Source organism: Perissodus microlepis, chromosome 2, assembly GCF_051167445.1.
Source record: "Perissodus microlepis isolate ML-2025 ecotype Zambia chromosome 2, ASM5116744v1, whole genome shotgun sequence".
In the NCBI taxonomy this organism is placed as follows: Eukaryota; Metazoa; Chordata; class Actinopteri; order Cichliformes; family Cichlidae; genus Perissodus; species Perissodus microlepis.
In genome coordinates this window covers 246,925-274,853 of record NC_140462.1, presented here as the reverse complement: position 1 = coordinate 274,853, position 27,929 = coordinate 246,925, and the positions used below count along the sequence as shown (strand labels likewise).

General features: G+C 46.9%; 1 protein-coding gene across 8 annotated transcripts; it reads right to left on the bottom strand.

Annotated features, from left to right (window-relative positions):
* Positions 1-9,455: 9,455 nt before the first annotated feature.
* LOC146391969 (rho guanine nucleotide exchange factor 37-like) lies at positions 9,456-24,616 on the bottom strand. Of its 8 annotated transcripts, XM_084939655.1 has the most exons (18): positions 24,512-24,590; positions 24,214-24,481; positions 23,818-23,900; positions 21,110-21,312; positions 20,800-20,898; positions 19,326-19,780; positions 18,188-18,317; positions 17,543-17,690; positions 17,252-17,451; positions 17,045-17,175; positions 15,682-15,786; positions 15,089-15,202; positions 14,548-14,717; positions 14,324-14,471; positions 14,118-14,246; positions 13,196-13,391; positions 12,840-13,009; positions 9,456-11,373 (listed from the first exon to the last, which is right to left on the bottom strand). In XM_084939655.1, exons 6-18 carry the CDS (start codon positions 19,767-19,769, stop codon positions 11,155-11,157), a joined length of 2,304 nt encoding a protein of 767 aa, XP_084795781.1. In that variant the 5' UTR covers positions 19,770-19,780; positions 20,800-20,898; positions 21,110-21,312; positions 23,818-23,900; positions 24,214-24,481; positions 24,512-24,590; the 3' UTR covers positions 9,456-11,154. The 8 variants fall into 8 exon arrangements, with proteins under 8 accessions (XP_084795781.1, XP_084795758.1, XP_084795748.1 ...); XM_084939632.1 differs by having other exon boundaries at positions 22,113-24,481; XM_084939622.1 differs by having other exon boundaries at positions 21,110-22,204; positions 22,306-24,481.
* Between the last annotated feature and the right edge of the window lie 3,313 nt (positions 24,617-27,929).

Genomic DNA, 27,929 nt, shown 5'->3' with positions numbered 1-27,929 from the left:
GAATAAAGCACAAGGTGAAAAATGGCATTATAAACTAATCTATACTGGGAAAAACTAAACAGCAAACATGGACACGAACATGGAGGATGAGCAGAGGCATAAGAAGGTGGACGGCAGAGAAAACACATGGAGAATTCAGGGGAGCTTTACAGAAGATTCCCAGACAGACCAGCGACTACGACACAAGTAGACACGACTTAAATAACAGAAGAACAAGGGAGATTACACACAGCTGGAAGTAACTGACAAGACGAGACAGGGGAAGCAAAACTGAATACACTCACATGAGACACAGACCTTCACAATAAAACAGGAAACAATTCACAAGGACGCAGACTTGACACTGAACTAAACCTACATTAAACACAAGAACGCAAAACCTGAGAACAAAACCCTAAACCAGAATAAACTGAAACATAGAATATAATATTCAAAATAGGATAACTAAAGAATCAGAACATCGACCATTATACAGATAAATACCAAAATACAACCGAAAATGCTGCGTCAAATGACCCAGAACCGTGACACATAAACCAAGCAAAAACAGGCTGACAGGCAGAACACACAGCATGGGAAGATGGAGATCACCACACAGACAAACAAACACAGACTATCAAAATAAAAAGGAAACACACAAAAGGTACAGACTTGCCACTAAACAGAGGAAGGCACACTGACTGAAACCAGAAAAACGAAATATAACCTCAAAAGAACTGAAACCATGAATAATAATAAAGAAATATAATAAAACACAAAACAATGGGTCGACCTCAACAATAAGTAGTTTAAGTGTCTTTGTTGTGTGTGTGTGTGTGTGTGTGTGTGTGTGTGTGTGTGTGTGTGTGTGTGTGTGTGTGTGAAGAAAATAGCAAGTACTCTACTCCATGACAGAGCAGACAGAATAATAGAAACATGGAAACATCACATTAGATCACAGCTACAGATATCCAGTTGGAGTGCTGCTGTGCCAGTCACTCTCCAGCCTTCAATTCTTTGTGTGTATGTATCCCTCCATCTGCCCATTCATCTCTTTCAGCTTGTCTGTAGTTCAATCTCCAAGCTTTCTATTTAGGTATCTATACTTGTCCCTCCTGCTGGCCTCTCCTCAATCAATGTATCTGTGCATCTCCCCAGCCCAGCCTGACTCTATGTATCCCTGCCTCTGGCTTTCCATTTTTCTTTTTCTTCCATTAATCCCCTGCATCCTTGAGTGCATTTATATTGCTCACTGGACAGAGATCATTCTCAAAAGCTTTAATCGAGGTGAGGAGTGCTAGCGTTTGTTGTACACTACCATAAACATGTATGTAAAAATATATTATATAGTGAGAGTTTAGCAGGGTAAAGGAAAATTAAAACATATTTTTGACAGTTTTCATCTTTAGGCTCATCTAGGAAGGCTTAGGCTAACATGGAAAAAAACAGGGTTTTTTAAAAAGTCTTCCTCACCCTGAGTGACTCTCTCTGCTACGTCAGAGCTGTTACAGCTGACAAATGGCGGCTGAACTAATTAATTTCTAGTTCTTCTCCTACATGAGTGAAGAGAATCCCAAAGATTCGTATGTTCTTCTATGTCCCCAGTTCTTAATCCTGACCGACATTTTGTTATACTGTCAAAGGCATCAGAAGAAATCACTGCAGTTGGAAACCAGGTTAGTGAATCACACCTTCAAAAAGATTGATTTACAGGTGCTCTCTCTGAGCTTTCTTTTTCACCTTCCAACTCTTTTAACTTTCTTAATCTATGTTCCCTTCCTTCTATCATTCCTTCTCTTCTTTCATTCTTTCTCTTTAAAAAAAACTCTCTGTCACTCCCCACGATATTCCCTGGGCTGGATTTTTAATTTCTTTCTTTCTCCTCTCATCCTCTCTTATCTTATAATTCTGTTTTTTCTTCATCTGTCCTCTAAATCTTATTTTCATGGATCGAGGTGATCCAAATGTAGGTGCAGAAGAAAGTCTTTAACTTCCCTTCAGTACAGTGGCAGTGGATGTGGGTTGGAGATGCAATGAGCTTGAACCTGCAGGCGCCCATCTTCACTGACCACACCATCTGTGACGGAGGACGCATCTCTCCTGGTGTCCTGCAAGCAAACAATCATATTTTTTGGAACATGAACTTAATTGCTTTCTTAAAACATTTTTTTCTGCGTTTGGTATAAAACAGACTCCAATTTAGACAATCTCAGGCTCCCTCCCCACCGGAGAGGTGACATTCAATGTCCCGCTGTCAGTCTGGATAGCCCTGACCCCCACCCAACACACAATAATGTCATGAAAGCATCATTTTAAAAAGGGCTATGCAAACATGGCCAGTAACTTTCATTGTAATGATGTGCAAAATGATTTGGGCACAAAACAAATGTTGCTGTTAGAAAACTTGCAGACTTCACTATATACAGTGTAGACCCTCTAAACTAAGTTTGGGGGATGTGATCTTTCAAGAAATGCAGACAAACTGTTGTTGTTTGTTTACTTACACAGCATGTCTTGTAGAATTAACTGGAGTCACCAGCAACAGCATCGTGCAGTCATATCTCAAGTCTAATAACAGAAGACAGGAAAAGATCAGTAAAGAAACAACTTCCCCAAACCAAAGCACAAATAAAACAATAAGTAAAACAGGCTGATCTAAAGTATGATTAAAGTCCAGCCTGATTAATATAAATGTCACTGACAGTTGCTAATATATTGGAAAACCAAAATACTTACTGATGTCTTTCTGTCCAACAGCAGGAGTGCTGGTCCCGAGCCTCAAACACAGTAAGAAGCAAGCAGAGGGAGAAGAAACAGAACATTTTTCAGAAGCTGATTTGATCCTTAATGGCTGTGCAATCATAATAACTTACAACACAGAAGGTCCATGTAGACCCCATACAACCAAATTAGACTAACACAGTAGTAAAAACACCATCTACTGTGTCTGAATGTGTGGTATTGGCACTGTCAGTTTAGGCCTAAAGAGATATGTGTTTAAAAAAGACCACCTAATTTAAATATCATCATTACATGCTTGTTAAGAGTTAACTTCCAATATATAAAGTTTCTTATAAGCTAAATGATCAGATCTAACATATGGCAGGGTTTATATGTAACATAATGTTTCTTATGATTCAACTGTGGAATTTAACTTAATTCTTTAGAAGGAAAAGCTGTATTACTTTATTCTCAAGTATGAAGCCAACCTAGACGTTAACCATTTAACAGGCCACTAATCTGGATTATAGCTTTCACAACAAAACTTGTTTTTAAACACATTTTTAACAAAACAAATACTATTGTTATTATTATTATTATGTAAAATGTAATTAAACAGGAAAGTGGTTAAATATAAAAGCAGTTTGCTTATGTTGTTAAAGAAAGTCTAGATTTGACATTAATAGATGCCACAGATGTTCAAAAGCTGCCACAGAGCATTAAAAAATAGACGTCTCCGAAAACATCGGAGCATTTTTGCAAATATGTGATGTCTTGATAAACCGAGCAGATATTTGAACTTTACACAGCTACATTCTCGCCTGAAAATATCTTAAAAGTCCATTTTGTGACCCAGAAAAAGTAATATTTAACCCTTAAAATCCTTAAAAAGCCATCCTTAAGTGTTCCTAAGGCCACAAAACGGCCACGCCCCAAAAAGTGCTATAAAAATATTATATATTAATATTTTTTTCCACTTTAAATGAGTCAGTCTTTTAAAACTACTTCCCCCTTAAATATTCATATAAAGTTTTAATTATATTTCGGGGGTTTTAACCCTGAACAACATCACGGAGCGTAAGTTTGATAACATCATGGAGAAGCTCGCGGCTCTCCAACGGGAGATTGAGAGACCAGTGTCAGACTGCTAGAACAGCTGTGAAATTCTCATGAGCTGTTCGCACTAAAGTAAAAACCACCATCACTTCATGCGGAGACCCCTTTGGCGCCAGCTGCAGTCTCAAGGCTGGAGCTGAACAACGACACCCTGATACGGACTGTGTTTAGACCAGGGCTCAGCAACCTTTAACACCCAAAGAGCCACTTGGACCCGGTTTCCACGCAAAAGAAAACACTGGGAGCCGCAAATACTTTTTGAAATCTAAAATGAAGATAACACTGTATATATTGTTTTTTTTACCTTTATGCTTTGTGTGAACAACTAAAGTAAGTAAAGTTTATTTATTAAGCGCTTTTCACAGACAGGCAGTCACAAAGCGCTGTACACAAATATTAAAATAAACAATACAATCAACAGACATTATACACAATGTAAAAGATCAAATGTAAATAATGTAAAGAATATAAAATACATTCAATTCAATTCAATTCAATTTTATTTATATAGCGCCAAATCACAACAAAAGTCGCCTCAAGGCGCTTCATAAAACATAGATCAACAAAAGGCTTGTTTGAACAGAAAAGTTTTTAACTGCTTTTTAAAAGAATCCACAGAGCAACTAAGGTGTGCTGCTTATGAAATCCATGAAGTGCTACAGAGAAAATTACATTTTATTTATGTAATTAACACATTTTGATCTCTTAAAGAAATATAACAAAAGGAAAGCTGACCTAAAATGATCCAGCAAACACAAACTGTTGTGAGCCGCCCCCCTCATATCGCCTTTGGGCTTTTGGAGCCTTGACCTGACTTTTAAAAAATAATTGGAACGCTGGTAAAAAAAAAAATAGATATTTGCAAAATTCTGAATTCTAAATTCTAAATATGTATTTTACCTGGTTAATGTGTGTGGCGGGGCGTGGTCTGCAGTGCCGCTGTATGGGAGGCGGACGCACCTGAGCGACACCCGCAATCACGCCTCGTCGCCTTAAAGTCTGTGCTCTCTGTGCTGTTGTGTTGGTGTGTGTCGGGCTGTGAGCTGAAAAGCTACAGCCGGCTGTGTGCGCACAGCAACCGTGTATGAAAAGTGGTCGATAAAGAGATGCTGAAAAGCGTGTTCATGGAAACATCGTCGGGTCTGCCGTGATATGTTTACAATGGGACTTATGGTCCTGAACCTCTGCGCACAGCGCCTGGAAATCGGGGCTGTACGAAGTCACTTTCATCTTTACAGGACTGTAAGCTGTCGTCTGTGAGGCGTGAGCGGTGTTTGTTTTAACATAGTTCACAGTGGAGCTGCTGACATAATGTGGATCCGAACATCCATAATTGCCCTATCTGGGGTTGAAAGTCTCGATAAATGCAGGCGTTTCGGCGGGTACACCGGCTTCCGCGAGTGTGACGCTTATTTTGAGCGATGAAAAAAATAATAAGATATAATTTTATTTTTATATTTCAAAATCACAATAATCTTCCAGTTTAGAACTACAAGTTAAAAGAAGAACTAAACACAAATAAAATACACTTCAGCTAAATACTTCTAATTTAATTTCCCAAACCACCCGGAGCCGCAAAATAAAGACTAAAGAGCCGCGGGTTGCCGACCCCTGGAATAGGTAGATATCTTCAGCACTCAGGCTCACCCGAGCCCAAACTTCTCGTTGAGAAAGGGGTGTCAATTGCATTTAGGGACCAGTTGATCCAATCCATAATTCCTCTTTTAGGTTTTAGAGAACAGACTGTGAGAGAGTGTTCCAGGGAAAAGTAATACAAAAAACACGAGACTAGACAAGGACACAAGAGGCTAAGCAGGGAAGCTAAGGGAGAGGAGGAGGAGGAGAAAAGTGCGACCGCCTTCGTCAAGAGCAAGAGCAGAAGGATAGTCTCCGTCTGTGTCCGTCATGTTGTGTTGCTCTTGCCCTGTCTCACTACTATCATATTCGTGTCAGCTGTGTTCCCTGTGTGCTCCTACGTTCCTCGTTAGTTCCGTGTGGCGTCGTCCATCATGGCTGTGTCTCCCTGTGGGTCTCCCCATGTCTTAGTTTAGCATTTCCCAGTATAGTTTATTCTTTGCATATCTTGCACGCCTGCAATAAAGCAGTGCTTTGAGTTCCCTTTTTTTTCTCCGCGTATGAGTCTGCATCTGGGTCCTCTCCTGCCTGCACACAGCTGTTTCATGACATAAACTAAAATACAAATATCAACGTAACCAGAGCTCAGAACATGCTGGGCAGAAAAGGTGAAAAACAAAAACTAAGTGAACACAACATGCAGAGGAGCTCTAATCCTCCTGCCTCCTCCAATAGCCAAACCCATCTGTTCTCTGATTGGATAGTTAAATTTGTGATTGACATGACATTGGCCAATCAGATGAAAGGAAGAAAAATAGGGTCAAAATTCATACTTGTAACTTGAGTGCAGAGTTTCACACGTATTTTCCACACACAAATCTTTTTTACGCACACACAAATTCTTTTTACAAATCCTGATTTGCAAGTACAAAATATTTATGACCACAATTTGAGCCCATAATATTTTTAACTTGGGTTAAGAGAGTGATGAAAGGGTGTTTATGAAAATACCAAAGTTTATGTTTGGGTATGTCTGTATTGAAAAAAAAAATTATGCAGCTACGAGTGAGAGAGTGTACAACCCTAACTGTAATCTATACAATTAGTATATATTGATTGTATATGCATGCGCCACTTGCCCACAAAATGGAAAATGGTTTGGCATGGAAACAGCCTCGAAGATGGTTATTAAAAATATACTGCTCCATGTTACTGCTTGAGCAGGAGTCTTCATTCAAGAACCCAACACAACACTCTGCTGTTTTTATTCAGTTCATTTGGACTCTTTGGTGTGCTCCCTATCAGCTCACACTCAGCGTCAGGGCAGGAAGTTTGTAATTTGCCTCTGTAACGATGTAAAAGAATGAACATGGTTTTGTTGTGGTTAAATTCCTGTTAAACTTGGGATCGCAACCATGAGTTTATTTTGAAAGATTTGATTTTGAAACTTTTATTTTGAAAATCTGCAATGGAAGTCTGCTACTGGTAAGCTGGTTTTCCCTAAGCTTATCCCGTTAGAAACCCATGGTTATTCATGTCCCATGTTATTGCAGAGACCCACAAAAGGGGAATAAACCACGCCTGAGCTCTACCCATCTTGAGTCCAGAGAGTTTTACTCATACAGCACCGGACATAGAGACTGAGTCCACCATAAACAGAAATCAGCTGTTACAGCATGGTGTAAGAAGGTGGAGGAGCTCTCTGTGGCTGTAGCAGCACATTGTGAGGCTGTGATCAGCTGACCTGTTCAACAACACAGAGTTACAGAACAGTCCTTACGTTTAAATCCAACGGTCTTCTTCCTCCCTGTGCTCTTTCTTCCCCCTCTCTCCATCTCATGCTGTGATCCAGCAGCTGGACCTTCAGATCACACACACACTGAGACAAACACCAACAGTTTGTGTGTTTGCTGATGTTTGCTGAGCTCCTCCCTTTATGCCCGCTCCTCTTCTGTAGCGCTGAAGTACTGCAACTTTATTAACATCTGCACCGTGAACACCATTAACCTCTGAGTAATGCGCTTTAAAGATGCATAAATTAAAGGTTTCAGCTCTGTGGGACATCCCTCAGTGATCAATAAACCAACAGGGTTTAGGATCAAGACGTTTAGACGTTAAACCTAAACAATGTAAGGAGGAGCAAGAACAGATGTTTGTGTACAAATGTTTGGGGTAAAACGTTTCAGGAGAAATAAATAGTAAAGTACAGATACCTGAAAGTTCTACACAGGTACAGTAATGAAGTACCTGGGTGTTCACTGATGCTCTTTACAGGAAGACTGAGAGCAGACTCCACCTGCTGAGGAGACGGAGGACGCGCTTCTGAGGGTGGCGTCAGCCATGCTGTGTGTTAGCGTTATCAACTATCAGTTGGATAAGCTCATCAGGAAGCCCACACACACACACACACACACGAAGCTGGAGAGGTCCAGTTCTGTCACAGGTCCAAACCATCACTGGTTATGAAGTCAATAAATACCAACATCCTGCTTGTATTTGCACAGTTTCTCCATTTCCTGTAGTTAGTAACTAATCCTGTACAGTCTCTTATTCCTTACTTCTGTGTGACTCCATCTGACTGTCACCGTGCATGCAGAAGGATGGACAATAAAGGATACTCCTCTCTCTCTGCACCACTGTGCTGACAAAGATTTTAAAAAGGTGGAGGTAAAGGCACCGGCTAGTTTTGAGCTCAACATATCCAAGCTTCAGAGTCCAGTCATGTTTTCTGGAGACTGAAGTGACCGTGAGGGTGTGCTAAGGTATCAGCTACACCACCTAATCAGTAACAGCCAATCAAAATCCTAGAAATTTCCCCTGCACTAAATCTGGAGCTCCGCCTTCCTGCACAATCTGTTAGTACAGTGTTGCGAAATCAGTTTTACCCCGGTTCTTTTTATTCCTCGAGCATCCAGAGACGGCACCGGAACTCAGTAGTTATTTCACAAAACTTTATTCATCTTTACTCATCTTCATTTATCCTCATTTAAGCATGCATCTTCTAGAAGGGAAGACTTGCCAGGCCGGTGCCCCTCTGCAAAATCTTCACTCCTTTGTCTGTGAAACACAGTTTTGTAGGGGCGACCCTATCATAAAACCCCCCACGGTGTGCTGCAAACTCTGTGTCTGTGTCTATGTGCACGAGCGCATGAGTGAGTGTGCGTGTGGATGTGTGTGCGTGACAGCATTAAATCCTCTCTGTTTTACTTTCACAGTTCAACTGGGGAGGGTCTCCTATACTCTACTCCTAAGTTCACAACACAGTGAGGCCTTTATTACATTGAGGGCAGTGTCAGTGTCTCTACAATAATTCTACATTCTATGTTAACACATTTCTAAACTCTAAAATAAGCTAAACATTCCTACAACAGTGACCTCACAGCAGCCATGTTATTGGTCACATGATGTCATTAAAATGCTTCAAAACTCTCAAGCAGCACAAACACGGTGCTGAGGTGCAGTTCGGGTGAAGCTAGCAGCTACACCCACCTGTGTCATCATCCACCTGTCAGTCGGAGAGACCACGCCCCTAATAATGCAAACCTTAAGCCTTAATATAATTTAAACAGGTGAGGTACAGACACATCCTCACCTGGACAGCTGTTACATTTGTCTCTGAATTCAAACAAAGTCCAGTAAAATAAAAATGTGTCATCTGCATATAACGACTTTTCTTTTTCCTCTTATCTTTATTCTGTACAACACGGTTAAGACAGCTGTTCTGCAGGAGTAAATTATCTATGGAGACCAATGCTGTTCCTGTATCAGGCTGTTTATTTAACACTGGCGTGTGTGGGGACTGCTGCCTCTGCTGGACACCAGAGGAACTGCAGCTTCCTGTTTCAGCTTGTTATTCAGTAGATGGCGAAAACTTGTAGGCTGTGTGCAAATGTGCACACTGATGATGACGATGATGCATGAACAAGAACAGCTGCGTCTCCAGATGTTTAACTGTAAAAGGGGCTGAGTGGGTGTGGACCCCACAGCTTGGTAAATCATCACAAATATTCAGGTGCTTCTTCTCACAACTAACATCTGATTATGAAATGATGCAACGCCACAAAAAAGTTTTGAGTTTAGTTTTATTGAAGCCACACTCTCTGCTGTGTGACTGAGTTCAACATCACAACTGTGGCAGCTCAGCAGAGGTCACGCAGCTCTGCAGCATCGAGGAAACAGAATGACTCAGCAGGTTCATGAAACCACACAGAAACAAAACAGGAAGTACACACTGTGGCCGCGATTACCAAACACACATACACACACACGGTTAGTCTGATCATGCACACACGCTCCGAGTCTCTGCCTCCCTCTGGTGGTGAAAATGAGAACAGCATGCGAGGAAGATGCTGACCTGGTTTCTGATCAGACAGAAAAAGCCAGAAATGTTCCCTCTGTGGTTTCCGTGTGTGTATGGGTTCAAATATCTACTTCCTCCACATAAGGAACGCTGCAGCTTCATCTGCACGTCTGTGGAATTAAAACTTCCCAAAATAACAGGAATGAACCGCTCCCCTCATCCTAAACCGGCCTCTGAGGAGGGGAAATCAGGTAAATGTTCTCAGGCTGAGGTTTCAGTCCATCTGACTAACCCTGAGGACATCTGGTATTTTAGGAGAGAAGCATCCTCCTCCTCCTCCTCCTCCTGACATTCAGCCTGATGGGAACAGCTGAGCAGCTCTGACTCCCGGCCTCCCTCCCTCTGCTCCACGCTCACAGCAGCTGAGGCTGCTCAGCCCCACAGGAGGAGGCCAGGAGAGAGTCTGTGGTGCTCATTCAAGCTGTTGTTATCTGCAAAACTACTGGAGCTCAGCTTCCTGTTTATGACCTGAGAGCCAATCAGGAGGCTCAGAGATGCTTTCAAATGATTCTGACCCAAAAGTGCGGGAATCAAGAAATGCTGCTGCAGCTTTAGTCCGGCCGAGCAAACGGCACAGACGTGACCCGCACTGCCTGAGCCGTATCCATAGCAACAAGCATCGTCAGGTGAATGTGAATGCAGGAGGAGGTTATTCTGTCCTGACCCATTTCACTCCTACGTAAAACTCTGGAATCAAAGTACAACGAAATTTAAATCCGCTCATAGGCAAAGCAGAAACTGCCGCTGTCCTTCGCCCCTCTCCCAGCTCCTCCTCCTGCTGAGTCTTGTTCTTCCTCGGCCTCGGAGACGTTTCACATTTACATCACATTACTCAGTCTGAGATGATGAGAGCGCCGTGTACCTGTCAGCTCTGCTGCAGGTGAAGAGGGTTCACACACACGTTACAGTTAGCTTGAGAGAGCTCACACCCTGCATGTATGCAGCATCACTCTGAGGTTCATGGGAAATGAGCGCTTCACCGTACAGCAGCCATGAAAATCGTCCTTCATCTTAAAAACAGCTTTGTGTCCTCGCCGCACACCGAACATCGTCCAAATGTTCAGGCTGTTTGAGGTGACACGCCGTCAGAGCTTCATGGCGTTACAGACGCCATCTTTGAAGAGCGTTCTTGGATGATTGTGCATGTTAGTGCAGAGATCACTGCAGACCAGTAAACCTTCATTATTAAAGCTAAAGTCAGTAAACTTCATTTGCTGCTCCTGAAGCTTCGATCCTGTGCACGCTGCACAGGAAGTGGAAGCAGGAAACGCCACAGGAGAAACTTTACACTTCCATTCGTAAACTGGATAAAGTGGCAAGATTAACACTGAGACTGTAAACAGCTGATCCCGGGAGGCTCTTCCATCCATCCTCTCATCTGCACCAGCTGCAGTTTCCACCCCCTAAAGGAAGAAGCCGGGGTTCGGGGGCAGCCCCGCTCCCACGGGCATGATTGCCAGGTAGTTGGAGGGCACGTAGCCCCTCTGACCTCCTCTGACCTCCACCAGGCTCCACTCGGGGCTCCCTCGTTTGTCGTGAGGCTCCAGGACACGAACGGGTTCTCCGGCCTGGAAGGAAACTTCGTGTGTGGATCTAGCCGTGAAGTCGTAGGCGCCCACAACCTGGAAACATGAAAAAAAAGCAGCATTTAACAGTCTCCGCCTCCACACCGCCACTTGTATCCACACATCCTTCCTCCATCACGTACATGCACCTCCTGGCTGTCAGGAGGAACACACATCATCAGCGTTACAGAGCCCATCTGTGATTAAGCTCCACTCAGTCGCTCCTTTCATACCTGCAGACCGCACACAGGAAACAGAGGCAGGAAGTGACAGCGTCTTCCCTGACGGCGTTTAAATAAAGGTCAGAACGACACTGCGAGTCGCAGATGTTTCCAGCTGCAGAGGCTGATACAGCAGCATTACACACATCAGTGTGTCATCACACACACACACTAGCGTGGGGTCGTTGCTACCACCTGACCCGGCTCTTTCTAACGAACCGTGCTCAACAGCAGCGGCGCTTATTTTGCACTGAATTACGCTCAGAGAAGTGCAACGCATCAACACGAAGACAAGAAGAAGTACTCCGAGCACACGTCGCCACGTGTAAGACGAGGGTAGCACAGAACACATCTTCTTCTACCGTTTAAGAAACAATCAGCTGATGATGGTATAAAAACCGTAGGTTTGAGAGACCGGTGTGGACTGCGCCTCTGAGGTGCAGAAGGACAGCGTGTGAGGACAGGTGGACACAGGCCTGCTGCTGGAGACGTGTGCATGCACTGGCACGAAGCAGATCTTTCCATGAACGCCTCACAGAATACCCACGGGCTGTGGGGGGAACAGGATTGTATCTGTCATTCTTACTGATCACTACAAACTTGTGCAAACACTGAATGAAAACGTGAAGCTTCCTTGGATGCTGTGTTGGAGCATCAGCAGCGTGTCGTAGGAGCCCACAGCGTGTGACCGAGTCAGATCCACGTGAGTGGGCCAAACACTGTAAACACTGACAGCTTAGACACGATCCAGCATCAACAACAAGCTGCCTGTCTTTAAATCACCTGCTCAGGTAGAGCCGCTCTGTGTCACATTACTGTTCAGGAGCAGACCGCCGAGAGTCCGGCGCTCCATCAAGCAGCGTATCAACGCCTACGAGGATGTGACAGCATCGCATTTGCTGTGCACAACAACAAATTCAGTCTTACTGTCGTGACCGTCCTCTGTGCTGCTGCATGCTGGGACGGCCAGTAACAGGCGGAGCTGGACGCTGTCAAGGTGGAGAGGACAACACCTCCCACCCACGCCACAACGTGCTGGCCAGTCACAGGAGCACGCGCAGTCAGAGACTGACATTACCTATAATGCACCACTGAACGACACAGGAAGTCATTCCTGCCCGGTTGTACATATCAGAGCGAACTTTGTAACATGTTGTATTATTTAATTAGTTCAGTCTGTTCGTATTATGTCGGGCGACTGTCGGGATTATAAAGTATTCAGCTGGATGATCAACCTGCAGTCCTGCGCTGGTGGACAGCACGTGGCCTCCTGGACAGTCTAATGCAGAGGAATTCAATTACCTGGAAGCAGGGCTGACTCATGGGCAGTGGGGCATTGCCCGCCGGGCTGTAGGAGTGTCTTCTGCGTGCGGTCACGTCTTCTGTCAGGCTCGGGTGTGGTGAAGGGGGCGGGTCGTCTGTCGGCTGGTGATAGCGAATGAGTTTCGAGGCAGCAGCGTAGCCTCGCTTCCCTGCGTGAAGACGTAAATATAGTTTAACATTTATTTGTTGACAGTGTCAGAGCAACCCGGTGTGCCCTCACAGAGCGATCCCATTGGCTGCTCGTCTGTTTCAGGTGCAATAACAGCGGCTCGCCAGCAGATGGCGCCACAGTTCTTCCTCTCAGGTTTTAGTGCAAAGGTCATAAAAAGTCTCACCTCCTGCATCGACCAGCCACCTCCTTCTGTCTCCACGGCTATCGGCCTCGCTGATCACCGCCACCAGCTCGCCCTTAGTCAAGTTCAGGTCCAGGTCCCGGGTGCCCACGACCGTGCTCATCACCTGGAAGATCTTTCCAGAGCCGTGCTTATCCGTTAGCTGCTTCAGACGGCGCTGAGAGGACGGGCTGAGAGGCTGAAAGACACGAGCAGACGTCAGATCTCAGAGAGGGCAGAGCTGCTGAATTACTCACACGTGCTCAAATTTACCTGGAAGGTGTTCAGAAATGAAAACAATGACTCAGAAAGAGACACTTCTGGTTCTGCAGCTGCAAAGTTGAAGAACCAGAAGTGGCACATTCACCGCGTCCTCGTCTCTGACTCGTTATCGCCTGCGAATGACGTATGATGATGATTCGCCACATTCTTCAGCCAGAACCTTGTATTATAACCTCCAGCTAAGTGTGACGTGACTGGAACTTCAGATCTTTACTGGGACCAGCAGCTGAACCAGTTCACACGAAACACGCGGCAGAACAGGAAATACAGGTGGCGTTTTTTTAGACGGATTACTTCAGGAACGATGCTCGACGCTCACACAGCAAACTCCACCGCCCCCACCGAACACCAACAATCTCAGGAAACTGAAGCTCAGACTGGGAGCGTCGGCGTGACGCCATCGCGTCGGCGTGACGCCATCGCGTCGGCGTGGTTAAATATTCGGAGAAGGATGTTTGCTGGATGATAAAATCACTGTTATATTTTTTATTCTGACCTCTCAGCAGTAACCAATCAGCTGAAACATGTCTGAGGTCAGCTGAGTGGTCCACTGTTGCCCATGGTGCTCTGTAGCTTACAGTGGAAAGCGCCCTGAGGTGGTTTGCTGCTGTATAAATGAATGAAAGCCGATCTGAACGCTAACCTGGGCATCTGGCGCGTTGAGCTTGTCCTCCACCATTCGACATAAATGCTGCAGCCTCCTCGCTCCTTCCAGCACCGAAGACTCTGCCCACTCCCAGAATGCACCAGGAGAAAGGCTGCTGTGAGGGAGCTGCAGGGAGACACGTGAAGGATGAGCACAGATATCCAACGTGTTTTCGTGCATCAGCCTGTCTGTAAGGACGTCACCTGCTGAGCGAAGCTGTGAAACAGCTGCTCCATGTCTGCTGCGAGATCTCTGTGCAGACAGCTGAACGTCCCCAACGTGCTCCACATCATCTGCAGAGCCAGCCCGTTAAACTGAGGGAGCTCCGTCAGGAGCAGTGTGTTCAACGTCCTGTCAGGAGGAGAGGGGAGTAGAGGAGGTCACTCACAGCTCCAACCATCAGGAACCATCAGAAACCAGTTCCCACCTGTACGTGCTGGCCACAGCCTTCTCCTCGTAGCTCAGGTTGGGTTTTCCTTCGATCACCTCGTAGTCGAGCAGCTTGTCGAGTCTCTTCCTGATTAGGTTCCTCGGGCCCACCAGGAGGTCCCGGAGAGCGCCGAGCGGCTGGTGGATCAGCTTCCTCATCCTCTTCTCCTGGAAGAAGGAACAAAGAACAGATCGACATCAGCAGACCGTCGTTCACTGCATCATCCTTTCACAGGGGGCAAAATGTGCATGTCCACCTCTGCAGGCGCTCAGAGACGCAGCGGCCTGTGTCTGACCTCTGATCATGTTCTGAGCGTGTGCAGAGGAGATCGGAGGTGGGATGCAGGATGCAGACCATCCACCAATCAGAAGCTGTTTACACAGAGAGAAGTCTGTGATGTAATCTGTAAAGTTTGGTGCTGTCTGTGATCGCAGCTCATCCTGTCCTCTTAACTGGACACGAGCCGACAGGATGCAGTGCTGCGACATTTCCTGCACCTGTAAAGACCGCAGCACCGTTCTCAGAGTTAATCACTCACAAACATCGGGAGGATCCACTGTCGGAGCGCCGTCGTGATCTCCTTGTAGCAGATCGGTGCCTTTTCTCCATCCATGTCCAAGTCAAAGTCCTCCGTGCGGCAGGACAGGAAGCCCTGCAGAGCAACCACACACAGCTGAGCGCTTGGCTGTCCAAACTCGACTCGCCGCCCTCAGCACGTTATTTTACAAACCAAACATGTACAATCAAACACATCAGAGTGAAGCTGAAACAAAGAAACGTTTCTGAGCATTTGTTAAAGTCGGTGTTTGTGCTGCAGACGGAGAGCAGGAGATGTGGGCGGGTCGTCCTCGCTAACGTCTAAACAAGCAGCAGAGAGATACAAAGAGCTGAGTGTTGGTGTGAAGGACAGAATGAGGAAAACAGAAAGGTACACAAGCATGTGTGTGGCCTCCTGACAGAGACTCATGACTGCACGTCTGTAATTATAGCGTCTGACCGTGAGTCACAGCCTGAAACAGTGACTGCTGCAAACTTTTACAAATGAGTTTATTCAGGTTTGATGTTTTAGTCACTAAAGTCCACTAAAGCTTTGAAGTCGAGAGCCAGGACAAAGTGTGAGCGTGAGTTTACCTGGAGGTGCTGCAGGTACATCTCCACGTTCTCCAGCAGCTCCAGGATGCCGTTTTCCAAAACATAGAAGAATCCTTCCAGGGCATCAAATTCCTCGTCCACCAGCTGCAAGACATCCAACACGCCGGTCTAAAGAGCTGCTCTGAGCTCACACACTGCTGCGCTACATAAACCAGCTGTGTGACACGCTGCTTTAAAACGTGTAGTAATGGGGTCAGTGTCAGTAGGAGCCAGAGGTTCAGAGAAGACCTGCTGTTTGTGAGGCGCAGCCAATCAGAAGACATTTGTCTTATAGGAGGAGCACCAGGATGACGCACAGAAGGATTACTGTGAACTGTGGATCATGCAAAGCTGCTCTGGTGGAGTCCAGGAGTGAAAACAGCAGGTTACAGCTCATGCAAAGCCTCAGTCAATCACACACTGTAATGATACATGTGGAAAGATCAGCAGGGGGAGCAGGCTGCAGACAGGAAGTGTCTGATCAGACTTCCACTCTCCCCAGTCCACAGCTGTGCTTCCACCTAACAGCATTTGGTCGATCAGACCTTCCAGTGGTCACCTGAGCTTCACACCCACGCAAATGCACCTGTGGCTCACCACAGCTGAATAACACCACCCATACTTAAGGTTGGAGTGGAGCGCTGTACTCACTAGTGTTAGTGTAGCCCGGCTCAGACTGATGCTGATCTCCCTGAGCCTTGCTCTGACGTCTATCTCCATCTCCCTTGTACAATCCGTCTCTGGACCCTTCCCAGATGAGCGTGAGTGAGCACGGTGTGGACTCTGGATTTGGACTGAGCGTGCGTTCCCCTTTTCCCAGCCCCCTTCTCCCTGCCTCACTCTATACATGTACACATCACCGGTGTTGTAAATAAACCCACTTGTCTGATTGCACAGGTCAGAGTCCAGCGCCAACAAACCTGACAGTAACTTACTGCGAGACATCGATTGTAATTTTTATACTCATGGAGGACGTGTGCTGTACAGTCACTCTGGCTCGGACGTTCACACCCACTGTGAGTGGGTCTGAACACAGCAGTGGCCTGGGGAGAGTGGGAGGTCTGATCAGACACTTCCTGTCTGCAGCCTGCTCCCCCTGCTGATCCTTCCACACGTATGATTGCAGTGTATGATTGACGGAGGCTTTGCATGAGCTGTAACCTGCTGTTCTCACTCCTGGACTCCACCAGAGCAGCTTTGCATGATCCACAGTTCACAGTAATCCTTCTGTGCGTCATCCTGGTGCTGTCTGACACAAGCTGTTTTAGCTCCTCCTCCTTTAAGACAGCATTCTGCTGATTGGCTGCTCCTCACAAACATGTGGGCGGAGCTTCCTGTGGATGAGGCTCAGGGTTCGGCCTACCTTAGGTTTGAGTCCGGCCTCGTGTTTGATCTGCTGACCGAGCCTGGCGGTCTTCTTGGCGATGCTGTGGGTGTTGAGGCGGACGATCTTGTCCTTGATGGTCAGCATTTCCGTCTTCCTGTATTTGTCAGCTAGAAAACACGAGTGACAGTTAAAACCTTCTGCTTTCTCACGCCAACATCCGGCCCCATTCGTCACGCTCCTCACCGACTTCCCGGAAGCGCTTGTATTCGTTGATGCGACAGTTTAAGGCGACAGAGGTGTGAGCGGTCCGCTCCAGCAGGGCGTAGGCCGGGTGGGAGGCGTCGGTGTGCTTCTGGATGGTCTGCAGCAGCAGGGGGTAGCGGGCAATCCGCTGCACGGGCATCACCAAAAAGAAGCTCAGCGACGTGGCGTTGACGTCAGGCCTGAAGGTCAAGAGAGACACAAGACTCATCAGTCAGCTCCTCGGCTCTGAGCACTTCCTGTCCAAGGCGAGACGAGGCGCCGTAAACTTACGCCGCAGCCTTGATGACTCTGACAACCTCGTTCCACAGAGCCTCCTTCTGTTTGTAGCTGTTCTCCACCTCCGTCACATGATTGTAGTGCGCCAGGTACTCCTTATAGGCGGCTTCCATCTCTGATGACAGGCTGAGAAACGAGTCACCTGTCAGCGAAGGAAAACACACCTTTACTCCTTTACAGGAAGCAGCAGAAAGGAAGTGTTAACGTTCATCACGGGAAACGGCTGTGCCGAGTAAAGAGCGAAGACAATCATCATTTTCACTGTCTACCTCCCGGGTTTCTCGATGATGATCATCTCGTGTTCATCCAACAAAAACTGTGAGAAGTTAGAGAAACATCAGCTTATCAGACGTCAGAGCGCCACAACGTCTGACTTTAAGGTGGACTTTACATACTGAGCTGGTCTGTGAAGAAGAGTCTTCCCCGGAACAAAAACAAAGAGGTGACACCTGTGTGATTCAGGAACTCACCTGAGCTGAATCACATTACTCCATCTTTAAATTTGTGTCAATAAAGAAAAAGGATAAGAGTCAGAAAAACAACAACCACTTCCTGTTTGACTTCCTGTTTACAACGACAGAAAGACTGAAGCTGTGAGGGTGACACGTCAAAGTAAAGGTCTGGTGTCAGGTCGCTTACAGAGACTCTGCAGGAAGTCAGGCTCTCCAGACTGAAGCTGCTTCTGGTCCAGCAGGCTCAGGAGACGGCTCGATACGTCGATCACCTCCTCGATGTGCAGAAACATGCTGTCCAGTCCAGCTGGAGGCGGCTTCGGTCAGAGCAGGTGGAGGGGAGACAGAAAATAAGGGTTTTTACCTGATATCAGACACTTCTTTAACCCCAAAGTCTGAAGGTTCCCATTACAACCCATACGCTCCCATTATAACCCAAATCACCCATTATAACACATTGTGTTCATGTATTTTGAGTATATAAAAACATCTGAGGAACGCTGAAAAAGTGATGGGGATGTGCTGCAGCAGCGTCAGAGCTTGGCTGACCTTTGACCTCTGATAATAAAGGTGGCTCTGTGCTCATGCTGGAAAGACGGGGCAGTGGGTGCGCTGGGCGCTGGGAGGCCGAACAATGCACAATCCAGCGGCTCATCTGTCTCACAGAGCCGCCATTCACTCACGCCTTCGCCCTGCTCCCTCGCTGTGTTTCCACAGCTCTCCTCGCCCATAAAGCCTGATTTCATTATGTTTTATGAGGCCTGATTTCATTAGCACAGTGATAATAAGCTGTCATTTAGCAGTACTAAGCAACAGAACAGGCATAATGAAAAGCAGGTGATCAGAAGCCACTGAGAGGGCGCAGGATGCTAAAACCCTCACCTGCTGCACAGGTGAGCAGCAGCTTTACGTTCAGCCGCTTTCTTTTTGCTTCTTTGCATTGTCACTATCAGAGTTTGTCACTGTGACTGTATACACCTCCCTGCATTTATTCCCCTCCCTCAGCCCTTCTTCCTCCCCAGCTGGATGAGCTCTATGAACAAGTGCTTGTTCTCAGAGGTCCTTGTTGGGGTGTTCTCTGTATTATTATATATTATCATTATTTAGCTTACAATATAAAGCACATTGAGGCCACTGCTGCTGTGATTTGGTGCTATATAAATAAAACTGAAGCAGCTCTGCGTGATTCACAGTCGATAATAATCCTTCTGTGTCTGATCCCAGGGCTCAGTGCAAGCCCTAGGGTCGCCCTCCGTCTGAAACGAGCAGTTTGGCCCCGCCCCCTGCTTCCTGCCTCGATGGGCAGGTGTGTTCCTAGGTCCTACCTGTAGCTGCTGCTGCAGGCTGCTCCTGATGGTCACGGTGCTGAGCTGCAGCAGGCGCAGGTAGCTCCTCTCAGACTCCACAAGCTCCTGGATGGCCAGTTGTTGCCTCTGGGCCGCCCTCTCCTTGGCTGCTGCCTCCTCCTCCTCGGCCCTCCTCTGGGCCTCTCTGGCCTCCTCTTCCAGCCTCTCCTCTGATAACGAGCTCTCCTCTGAGAAACTGTCCTGAGAGGAGAATCTCCGGGCAGCTTTTCCATCTTCAGGTGGCGCCTCCACCACTACAATCAGCCCTGACTCAGGCGTCTTCTCCTCTGAGATGAACTTTTCCCCTCCAGTTTGATCTTTGCTGCTTCCAGCTGTCTGACCTGCAGCTCCCAGAGGAGACCGAGCAGACGAGGCTGGTTTAGGGAGAACCAGTGGGAAGGACAGCCTCCTGGGCACCTCCATGATGGAGACGGCTGTGAAAGAAACAGACTGTCAGGTATTTCATTACATGTCTGAGCATCTTTGCTGTCATCAGTCTGCTCTGGAGCTTGCAGACTTTACATTCCCTGATGACTGAGAGGACGGCACGCTGTCTCCATGGGAAATAACAGCGAATGACAAAGACTCACACAGACGTCCTCAGCCTGACACAAACAACCAGGTCGCCAAACAACAACTTCAGCTGGAAGGAGAGTTTTCAACCAATCAGCACTCTGCTCACACGCAGCATCATCATTCACAGGAAGAAAAGCACAGAGACGGTTGCAGTCGCCGTACAAACACAGGGCACCTACACGTCATTTAAACTAGTGTACTACACCACTGTTAATCAATATAGATCATCAATAACTAATAAAGATAACTCTGAACTACAGACGACAGAAACTGAAGAAAAAGATTTTCCAGCCTGACCGAGTTTCAGCAGCAGGTCGAAGCTTCCTGTTGCTTCCTCACACTGAAATACAAAGGGGTGTGTTGGCCACACACACACACACACACACACGCACACACACACACACACACACACACACACACACACACACACACACACACACACACACACTGAATAAATGACTGAGGAAGTGTGTCTGCACGTCTTTCAGTTTCCTTGAGAGGTGAAACGTCTTTAAGCAAACTTAAGAAGTCCAGACACTTTTCTCCCCGAGCTCCTTAGACTGCGATGACCTGGATGACTGAGAGCCTTCACAGACACTCAGGAAGTGTCCACCCCCCCCCCCCCACCTCCCCACCACCACCACCACGGCTGGGACATCTGGGGGGGCACGGTGACCCACAGAGGGGATTACTGAGATTTAAAATCCTCCGTCTAAACAGCCCCAAAGCACTGCCTCTGATGGTGAACTCCTTCACCCTCAGCAGAAAACCGATGATTCACAAATAATCCTGATCACCTAAAACCCTCAGACCGGGTCTGAAGCGGGTCAGAGCCGTTTTTGTGCAGGCGGGGACAAACTGAAGGAAGCACGCTCACCTTTAACCCCGAAACGCTGCGATCCCCTCAGCTCCGATCCTCACCCAGCTGCAGCGTCCTCGCTCGCTCCTCTCCCCCGCCGCACTGAAGCAAAGTCTGCTGCAAGGACAACACACAGACAGACACACACAGACACACACACACAGAGTGTAACTTTCTCCACTGACTCACACACACAGGCCGTGTGTGAGGAAGGGGGATGGGAGTGGAAAAGAAGGTGGGAGGGCTCACACAGGACAACACACACACTCGTGCTGCTGAGTAAGCTGAGTGACTGCAGCAGCTGGTGGGGAGAGGAAGTGGCGCTCACCCAGACAGAAACTGATTGGCTGACAGATCTTCAGACTGAAGGGAAGGACCAATCAGAGGACATGTTGATGAAACGCAGTGGGGTCCATGCAGCAGAGCTTCAGGCAGCAGAGGCTGAAGTTTCCCTCTCACAGGAGACAAAGTGCTGTGGGTCCTCCTCCTGCTCCTCCTCCTGCTCCTCCTCACAGGGATCACTCAGATTCTCTGAGAACAAACAGGGTTTACATTTACATTTAGGTCCTCTCTGACCTCTGACCCTGACAGGAAGTGAACACCACCCCAAACATAAAGACTTTATCCTGTATTAAAGGGTGAGTGAACTGCACATCCAGACTCTAACAGAGCAGCTTTGCCTGACTCGCAGTTCAGAATAATCCTTCTGTATCTGATACTGCTTCATCCTGTGTGTGAAAGAAGCTGCTTTAGCCCCGCCCCCTTCCAGACATCACTAGAGGGCAGTGCAAACACGGCAGGCCGGGTGGGGTGACCAGGAGCAGCAGGCTGACAGTAAGGGGGATACGTTTAGAAACAGAGAGTCGGATCTTCACCTGATCCAGGTAACCCCGGTAACCCCGGTAACCCCGGTAACTCCAGGTTTCTGTGAAGGGGGTTAAAAAAATAAACTGATGCTGTGAACCGAACCTGCTCCAGATTAGCGATCAGCGGGTATGAAATCCCCACCCACCAGCCAATCAGATCTCAGGAAAACAACGTCCCCGTTCCTAAGGATGCCTCAGAGCGTCGACAGCAGCAGGTCTGAAGTCTGTGTGACTCCGAGTGACAAATGTTCATTCTCAGTCACAACTTTGATTCCTTTTGGGTTCAGTTTCTGTTTCATGACCTTTAACATGCGAGTCGGCCCTCACACGCACACGTGCCGCGTTTCTAACGGTTACTGACTTTACAGACATTTATTTGATAAAATGCCTGAATGATGGATGGTTTCCTGTCCAGGCTTCAAACTTTATTAACACACACACTGATGCAGAGCTGCTGACACTGACCTCTGAGTCGTCTTGGTTTTATACTTTAATCTTCTCCTAACATCACTGTGATTGGTCAGATTCCGCCAACTTTCAGGTGAGCGCCCTCGTGCCTGGATCAAGAAAGCCGAGTTCAGTCAGCGGGCTGGTAACCGACCGCCCTGATCTCTGACGTCAGGATACCCGGGGAACCGAGAGGGAACGGTGGACTCACCTCGTAGCGCACACCATCGTCCTTCCTCAGTGACATCATCCAGGTCCAAGGGCAGGAACAGCTGACAGAAAGAGCCTCTCACTCGAAGCTTTCACTTCAGTTTATTATTCCACAGCAGCTGGCTGACAGCAAACATCTGGAACATCTGGAACCTTCTCAGCCCGAGCTTCAGCCTGATGACCAGCGTGTCAGCGGGAATAAACAGGAAGACGTTTTCGTGCCGCAGCCCGACAGGCTGACGGGATTCACAGCGGCGTGTTTGGCTGAGTGTGCAGGGCGGGAGCGGCTTATCCTGCTCATAACATCCTCGGAATGTGGGCGAGGAATGCTGCGGGGCGGACTCGGTCAGCTGATCGGCTGACGGATTCAGGTGTGCTGCAGGAAAAGAAAGGCTTAAAAGTGACGTGACACTTCAGGCATTCACCACCTGCAGAGCAAACACGCTGCTCAGAGTCCAGAGCTCGTACGCTTCGTACCTGGAAAGCTTTCAGAGCCGTGCACATTCCAAGCCGGGATTAGGCCACGCCTTCATATTAAGTCACAGCAACTATGACAAACCTGAGAGTGAAACATGACACAGACAGGCCTCGTCGCTCCTCACCGATCCGATCGTTCAGCGAGAGGTTTCACTCAGCTGACAACGTCTACCTGTGAGCTTCCTGGGACGGACCTCTACATCAGCAGCAGATCCAGCTTCCTGTCTCTTCTGCCACACTTCCTTCGCACAGTGAGGAAAACTGATCCGATGCTTCGTGCTCAGTAAACTTCAATGTCCAATGACTGACTCTGACAAAGTTTTAGGTTTGGTGTGAACGCTCTCAGGCTGCGAGGTGACCTCAGGGAGAGGGGAGGATGGGGGAGGAGGGGAGGATGCACTGATGACGGGCGGAGCTGCAGAGACGACAGAGGGATTCGCATCAAAGTGGATGAAAAGATGGAGGCAGATGATCCGCTGTGGCGCCCCCTACAGGCAGTGTCAATTTGGAAACGTTTATTTTACTGTTTAGTTTCAGTAAATATTATAATACGTGCTGTCGACAGGAATCTGACTCACAGCTGTACAAAGTGTCACCTGTCACACCTGTCACACCTGAGCTCTCTGAGGTCTAAATCTAGACCCATCACAGCCTGACTGGACAGAGTAAAGCTACAGACATCTCAGTCTGGTTGCTATTGTTGTTCCAGCAGCTCGGGTGATGTCAGCTCGACTCAGACTCAGCGTGGGTGGATCGTGTCTCAGCCTGACCTCGGAGTCTGCGGTCACACTCTCCTGTCAGGCACGTCCAGTCGCCTCTTTGGGTCCACGGTGACCACGACCGGCCACAGAGTCACGTCACCGCTGACAGAAACCGTCCAATCAGAGAGCAGAGTTCAAGCGGAGCGAGTGAATCACTCAGGAAACTGCTGTGAGTGTCTGTGACAGGCGTCACAGATGTGTCACTGCTGATGTCGCTGAGCCGTGACCGTGTCCAGCTGCTTAAAGCGACGCCACAAAGAAGAAACACAAATTACCTTCATGGATCTTCATCGAGGACCGCGGGGACAGCAGAGGACTCCGCAGCACGGGACTCAGCAAACACCTGAAACACACACGTCTGCCGAAGCACATCAGGCAGGAGACGCACAAAATTAAGTTATTACGAAAATAAGATTCATGTGGAAAATGGTAACAGAACTGAAGTCCATGGGCAGAGAGCTAAATCAACCCCATCATTTGTAGACTAAACCTGCTGATATTACCAAAGTGTTTATTTTAAGGAGAAAGTCTGGACTCTAAGAGAACATGAAAGTGATTGAAATAACACAATAAATCAGTCGTACAAAGTTTGACAGAGATTGAATGAAACTATAAATGTAACCATCAGTATGTTACTCTGAGGATGGTGGAAGAACAGTGTATGACCTGACCTGTGTGTTTAATAACAATGAACAGCGATGACTGGATACTGAAGATAACAGGTCGTTAGATCTGAGCGCGGCGTTTGATTCCACTCCCACGACTCTGCTCGGCGCGTCGATTAACCGAAGCCTGGTCGATCATTAACGCGAGCAGGCGGAAACAAATCACGGACTGTTTTTCCGGAAAGTAGCGGACCTCCTCCTCCGCAGGTTGCTACCCTCTGCCGTCCTCCGCTCAGAGAGGAGCGGAACCCCCTGACACCTCCTCCCCTGACACCTCCTCCCCTGACACCTCCTCCCCTGACACCTCCTCACCTTCCATCCTCTCGCCTTCGCACCTCTCCGTTTCCTTTGAGCGCGCGCCGTCTCTCTCACCTGTTGATGTATGATCAACGCACACGCAGGACATCCGCTTTCTGCTCTACAAAATAAAAGCATTCCGGTTTTTCAGAATAAAAGCGGCTCACCGGTCTGACTTTCAGCGTGGTGTCCGTCCCACTGAGCGCATCAAGGCATCAACGAGGACTCACACAGAGGACCACCAAACACCTGAGTGATGACGTTCACCATAGATCGGCTTCACTGCTTCCTGTCTGTTAGAAACACCTCCGTGAAGTAAAGCATTCATTCAAATAAGGATTAAAAGACATGAAAACACTTTAAAGACAATAAATATATGAAATAAGTTTTAAACTGATACCTTTAGTTGGATTTCTGGGGAAATATTATCCAGTGTATCTGTCATCTGACCTCCAAAGGTTCCTCCACATGTTCTCATGTGCTTCAAACCAGTTTCAGATCACAGCATGACTTTCTGTCTGTCCTCAAAACGTGAGGAGGAGGAGGCTGATGAAGGCTTTAATTAACACACAGGCTCAGTTTGGCCTCACAGGAAGTAGTCTACATGTTTCTGTCCATGTTTGCTATGTAACACAGAGAAGGTTTCAATGTGAAGGCTGCGGATCGCGCTCAGTGTTTTCATCAGAGACGAAGGTTTATTATCGGTAAAAACAGACTTACACGCTCCTCCTGTTAGTCTTTGTATTTGATTTATTTATTTTACTACTCAGCTTATTATTATTATTGGAAGAAGACAGGAGAAGAGGGCTTATTATAAATAAACATGAAATGAGTTTTAGGCTCAAACTGGAGACCAAACAAAGATAAGCAGGCTCCTGTCTCTGCTCTCCTCTCGTGGTGGCACAGTGATGACGAGCTGCTTTTAAATAAATCAGGAAATGTGGATTATTAAATATTAGGTCTCTCTCTTCCAAGTCTCTGTTAGTGCATGACTTAATAATTGATCAACAAATTGATTTACAGAAACCTGGTTACAGCAGGATGATTATGTTGTTTAAATGGATCAAAAATCCGTCTGATTATCTGATTCTCAGATAAAAAGTCTGAGAAATAGAAGTAAAGTAAGAAACAAAGTAAAGCCACACTCAGCAATAGCAGGCAGCAGGCAGCAGGGGGCAGCACAGGCTCATAGCTCTGAAGCACGTGACACACTCACATACTAACCTTTAACCTTTACCCAGACACAGCACACTTAAAAAAAAGCTTCATTTGACAAAAGGACAAGAGCAGTAGCACAACGATTACATAGAGTACCAAACTTAAACACAGAAATATAGATGCAAAAACAACGAAGGAGGAAAAAGCAAAGCTTTGTATCAAGAACCGTGTAAATGTTAAACAGAGAGCAGATTAATAACGTCTGAACTGCTTTATGATCAGAGGAAAGTTTGATAGTGCCAGTATAGTTGTGCATTTCCATCATGACAGTGAGGACATGGGTCTCTGTTCAGAAGATAGAGACGAGTTTATGCTGCTGTCCTGATGTGGTCCAGATAAGACGTCGTTCCAAAACCCCTGAGAGTCACATTTTATAGCAGTTTTAAGGACACCTTTGGTAGGACACACCTGTGGACACGTTTAAAGGACACGTCCTTCTTCCAGTTAATAGCAGAGACGAGGTGATTCCAACAGAAGACTGTATATGGTTAGGAACAGGATGGTCCAGGAACAGAGCTCTGACCGCTTCACCTACAGCAGAGCAGGAGGGTGGTGCTCATCCAGTCTGGGCCCGTGATGAAACACTGATTTTAGATGAGACACACCAAAGACATGTTCCCAGGAGTTACAGGAAGGTGACAAGGTGTTCTTTAATTTTCAATAATTAAACACATAACGGTCTATAACAGTCTATCACAAGGAGTGTTTCAGAACCAGGAGTCACAGAATTGTGATTTTTGCTTGTTGTTCCAGAAGAAATCGTGATGATGGGAGGAGTTATGATTTACATGAGCGACCAGAATAAGAAGACCTGACGATGAAAACCTGAAAGCTTAAAATACATTTTGTCAACATCATAATTACAGACAAGAAATTAATTTAAGCCTGCGATTTTAGAAAGGATACGAAGAGGATGACATCACACATAATTTATAATTATCTTTATAATCTTTATAATCTCTTTCTGCTATTTGCACATTTTTTACTGTAAATTTCTAAGTTAATTTGCAAATTTTTGTAGTAACCTGTAAATTGTAAATACTGTAAAACTTTTTTCTGTCATTTAATGGTCGGGCATTGTACAGCTACAAGCATTTCACCCCCATGTCATACTGTGTATGGTTGTGTGTGTGTGACAAATAAAATTTGAATTTGACATACTTGTAGGAAGCTCAATAATTATTGAATCCAGCCAACCTTAAATGTGAAATGAACGGTGGGAGGAAGCCGGAGTACCCGGAGGGAACCCACGCAAACACGGGGAGAACATGCAAACTCCACACAGAAAGACCCCGGCCTGATGGTGGAATTGAACTCAGGACCTTCTTGCTCTGCGGCAACAGTGCTAACCACCGTGCCACCATACTGCTTGCACCAAAGCATGAAATCTCATTCTTAACAGGAACAATAATATCTGAACAATATTTAATTTGCATTAATTCACATTTATTGGTGTTAAGAAGGAGACCTGATGCTGTTGAAAGTACATGAATGGTTTTAATTGCTAATGAAATTTGGGTGGCCCCCAGCGAGGCCCCGGGGCAGACCAGGACACGCTGGAGAGATTGTATCTGTCGGCTAGCCTGGGAATGCCTTGGCGTTCCCCCAGACAAGCTGGAGGAGGTGGCGATCTGGCAGCGTCCCCGCGACCCAGACAAGCGGAAGAAGATGGATGGATGAAATTTGGGTGTCATCGTTTAAAAATAAACTTGCATCGTCTGCCAAGCCTGTGCACGTATGCAGCACGCTGCTCTGAACAGACAGCACCACATGAGATCACACGCAGCTTTAGTTTGTACAGCACAAAGCACAGCAGCTGGAAACAGCTGGAGAAACCACAGCAAACCCAAAAGAAGCATTTTCAGAGACAGTCCTGCACCGAGTTTGTTACCGTGGAAACGACCCCCGAACTGGAAAATCAAAGTGCAGAAGTTAAAGGTTGGAGCCGAGTCCTGCAGGTTTCAGTGCACTGTCAGCAGGGGGCACACTCACTTATCCAGGTAATCTGTTTCACTGACAGATCAGGCAGCACCTGAACATGACACTCTGACCTTCATCACACTTTACTCCTCCTCTTCCTCCTCCTCTCTGACCTTCATCACAGACTCAGTTACATGATGGAAAATAACACCTGATCTGACTCACACGCACACACTTTGCTCCGCCCACTGCTTCACCTGGAGAACAGGTATCAGTTACCGATGCCT

Bases quoted from the DNA above. Each gene is read 5' to 3' on its own strand.
- LOC146391969 (XM_084939611.1), bottom strand. From the start codon at position 19,769: ATGGAGGTGCCCAGGAGGCTGTCCTTCCCACTGGTTCTCCCTAAACCA. The intron at 17,691-18,187 runs GTAAGCGACCTG...CTTCGCTGACAG, and splicing joins TGACTTCCTGCAGAGTCTCT to GTGACTCGTTTCTCAGCCTG. The intron at 15,787-17,044 runs GTAGGCCGAACC...GATGTCTTGCAG, and splicing joins AGGCCGGACTCAAACCTAAG to CTGGTGGACGAGGAATTTGA.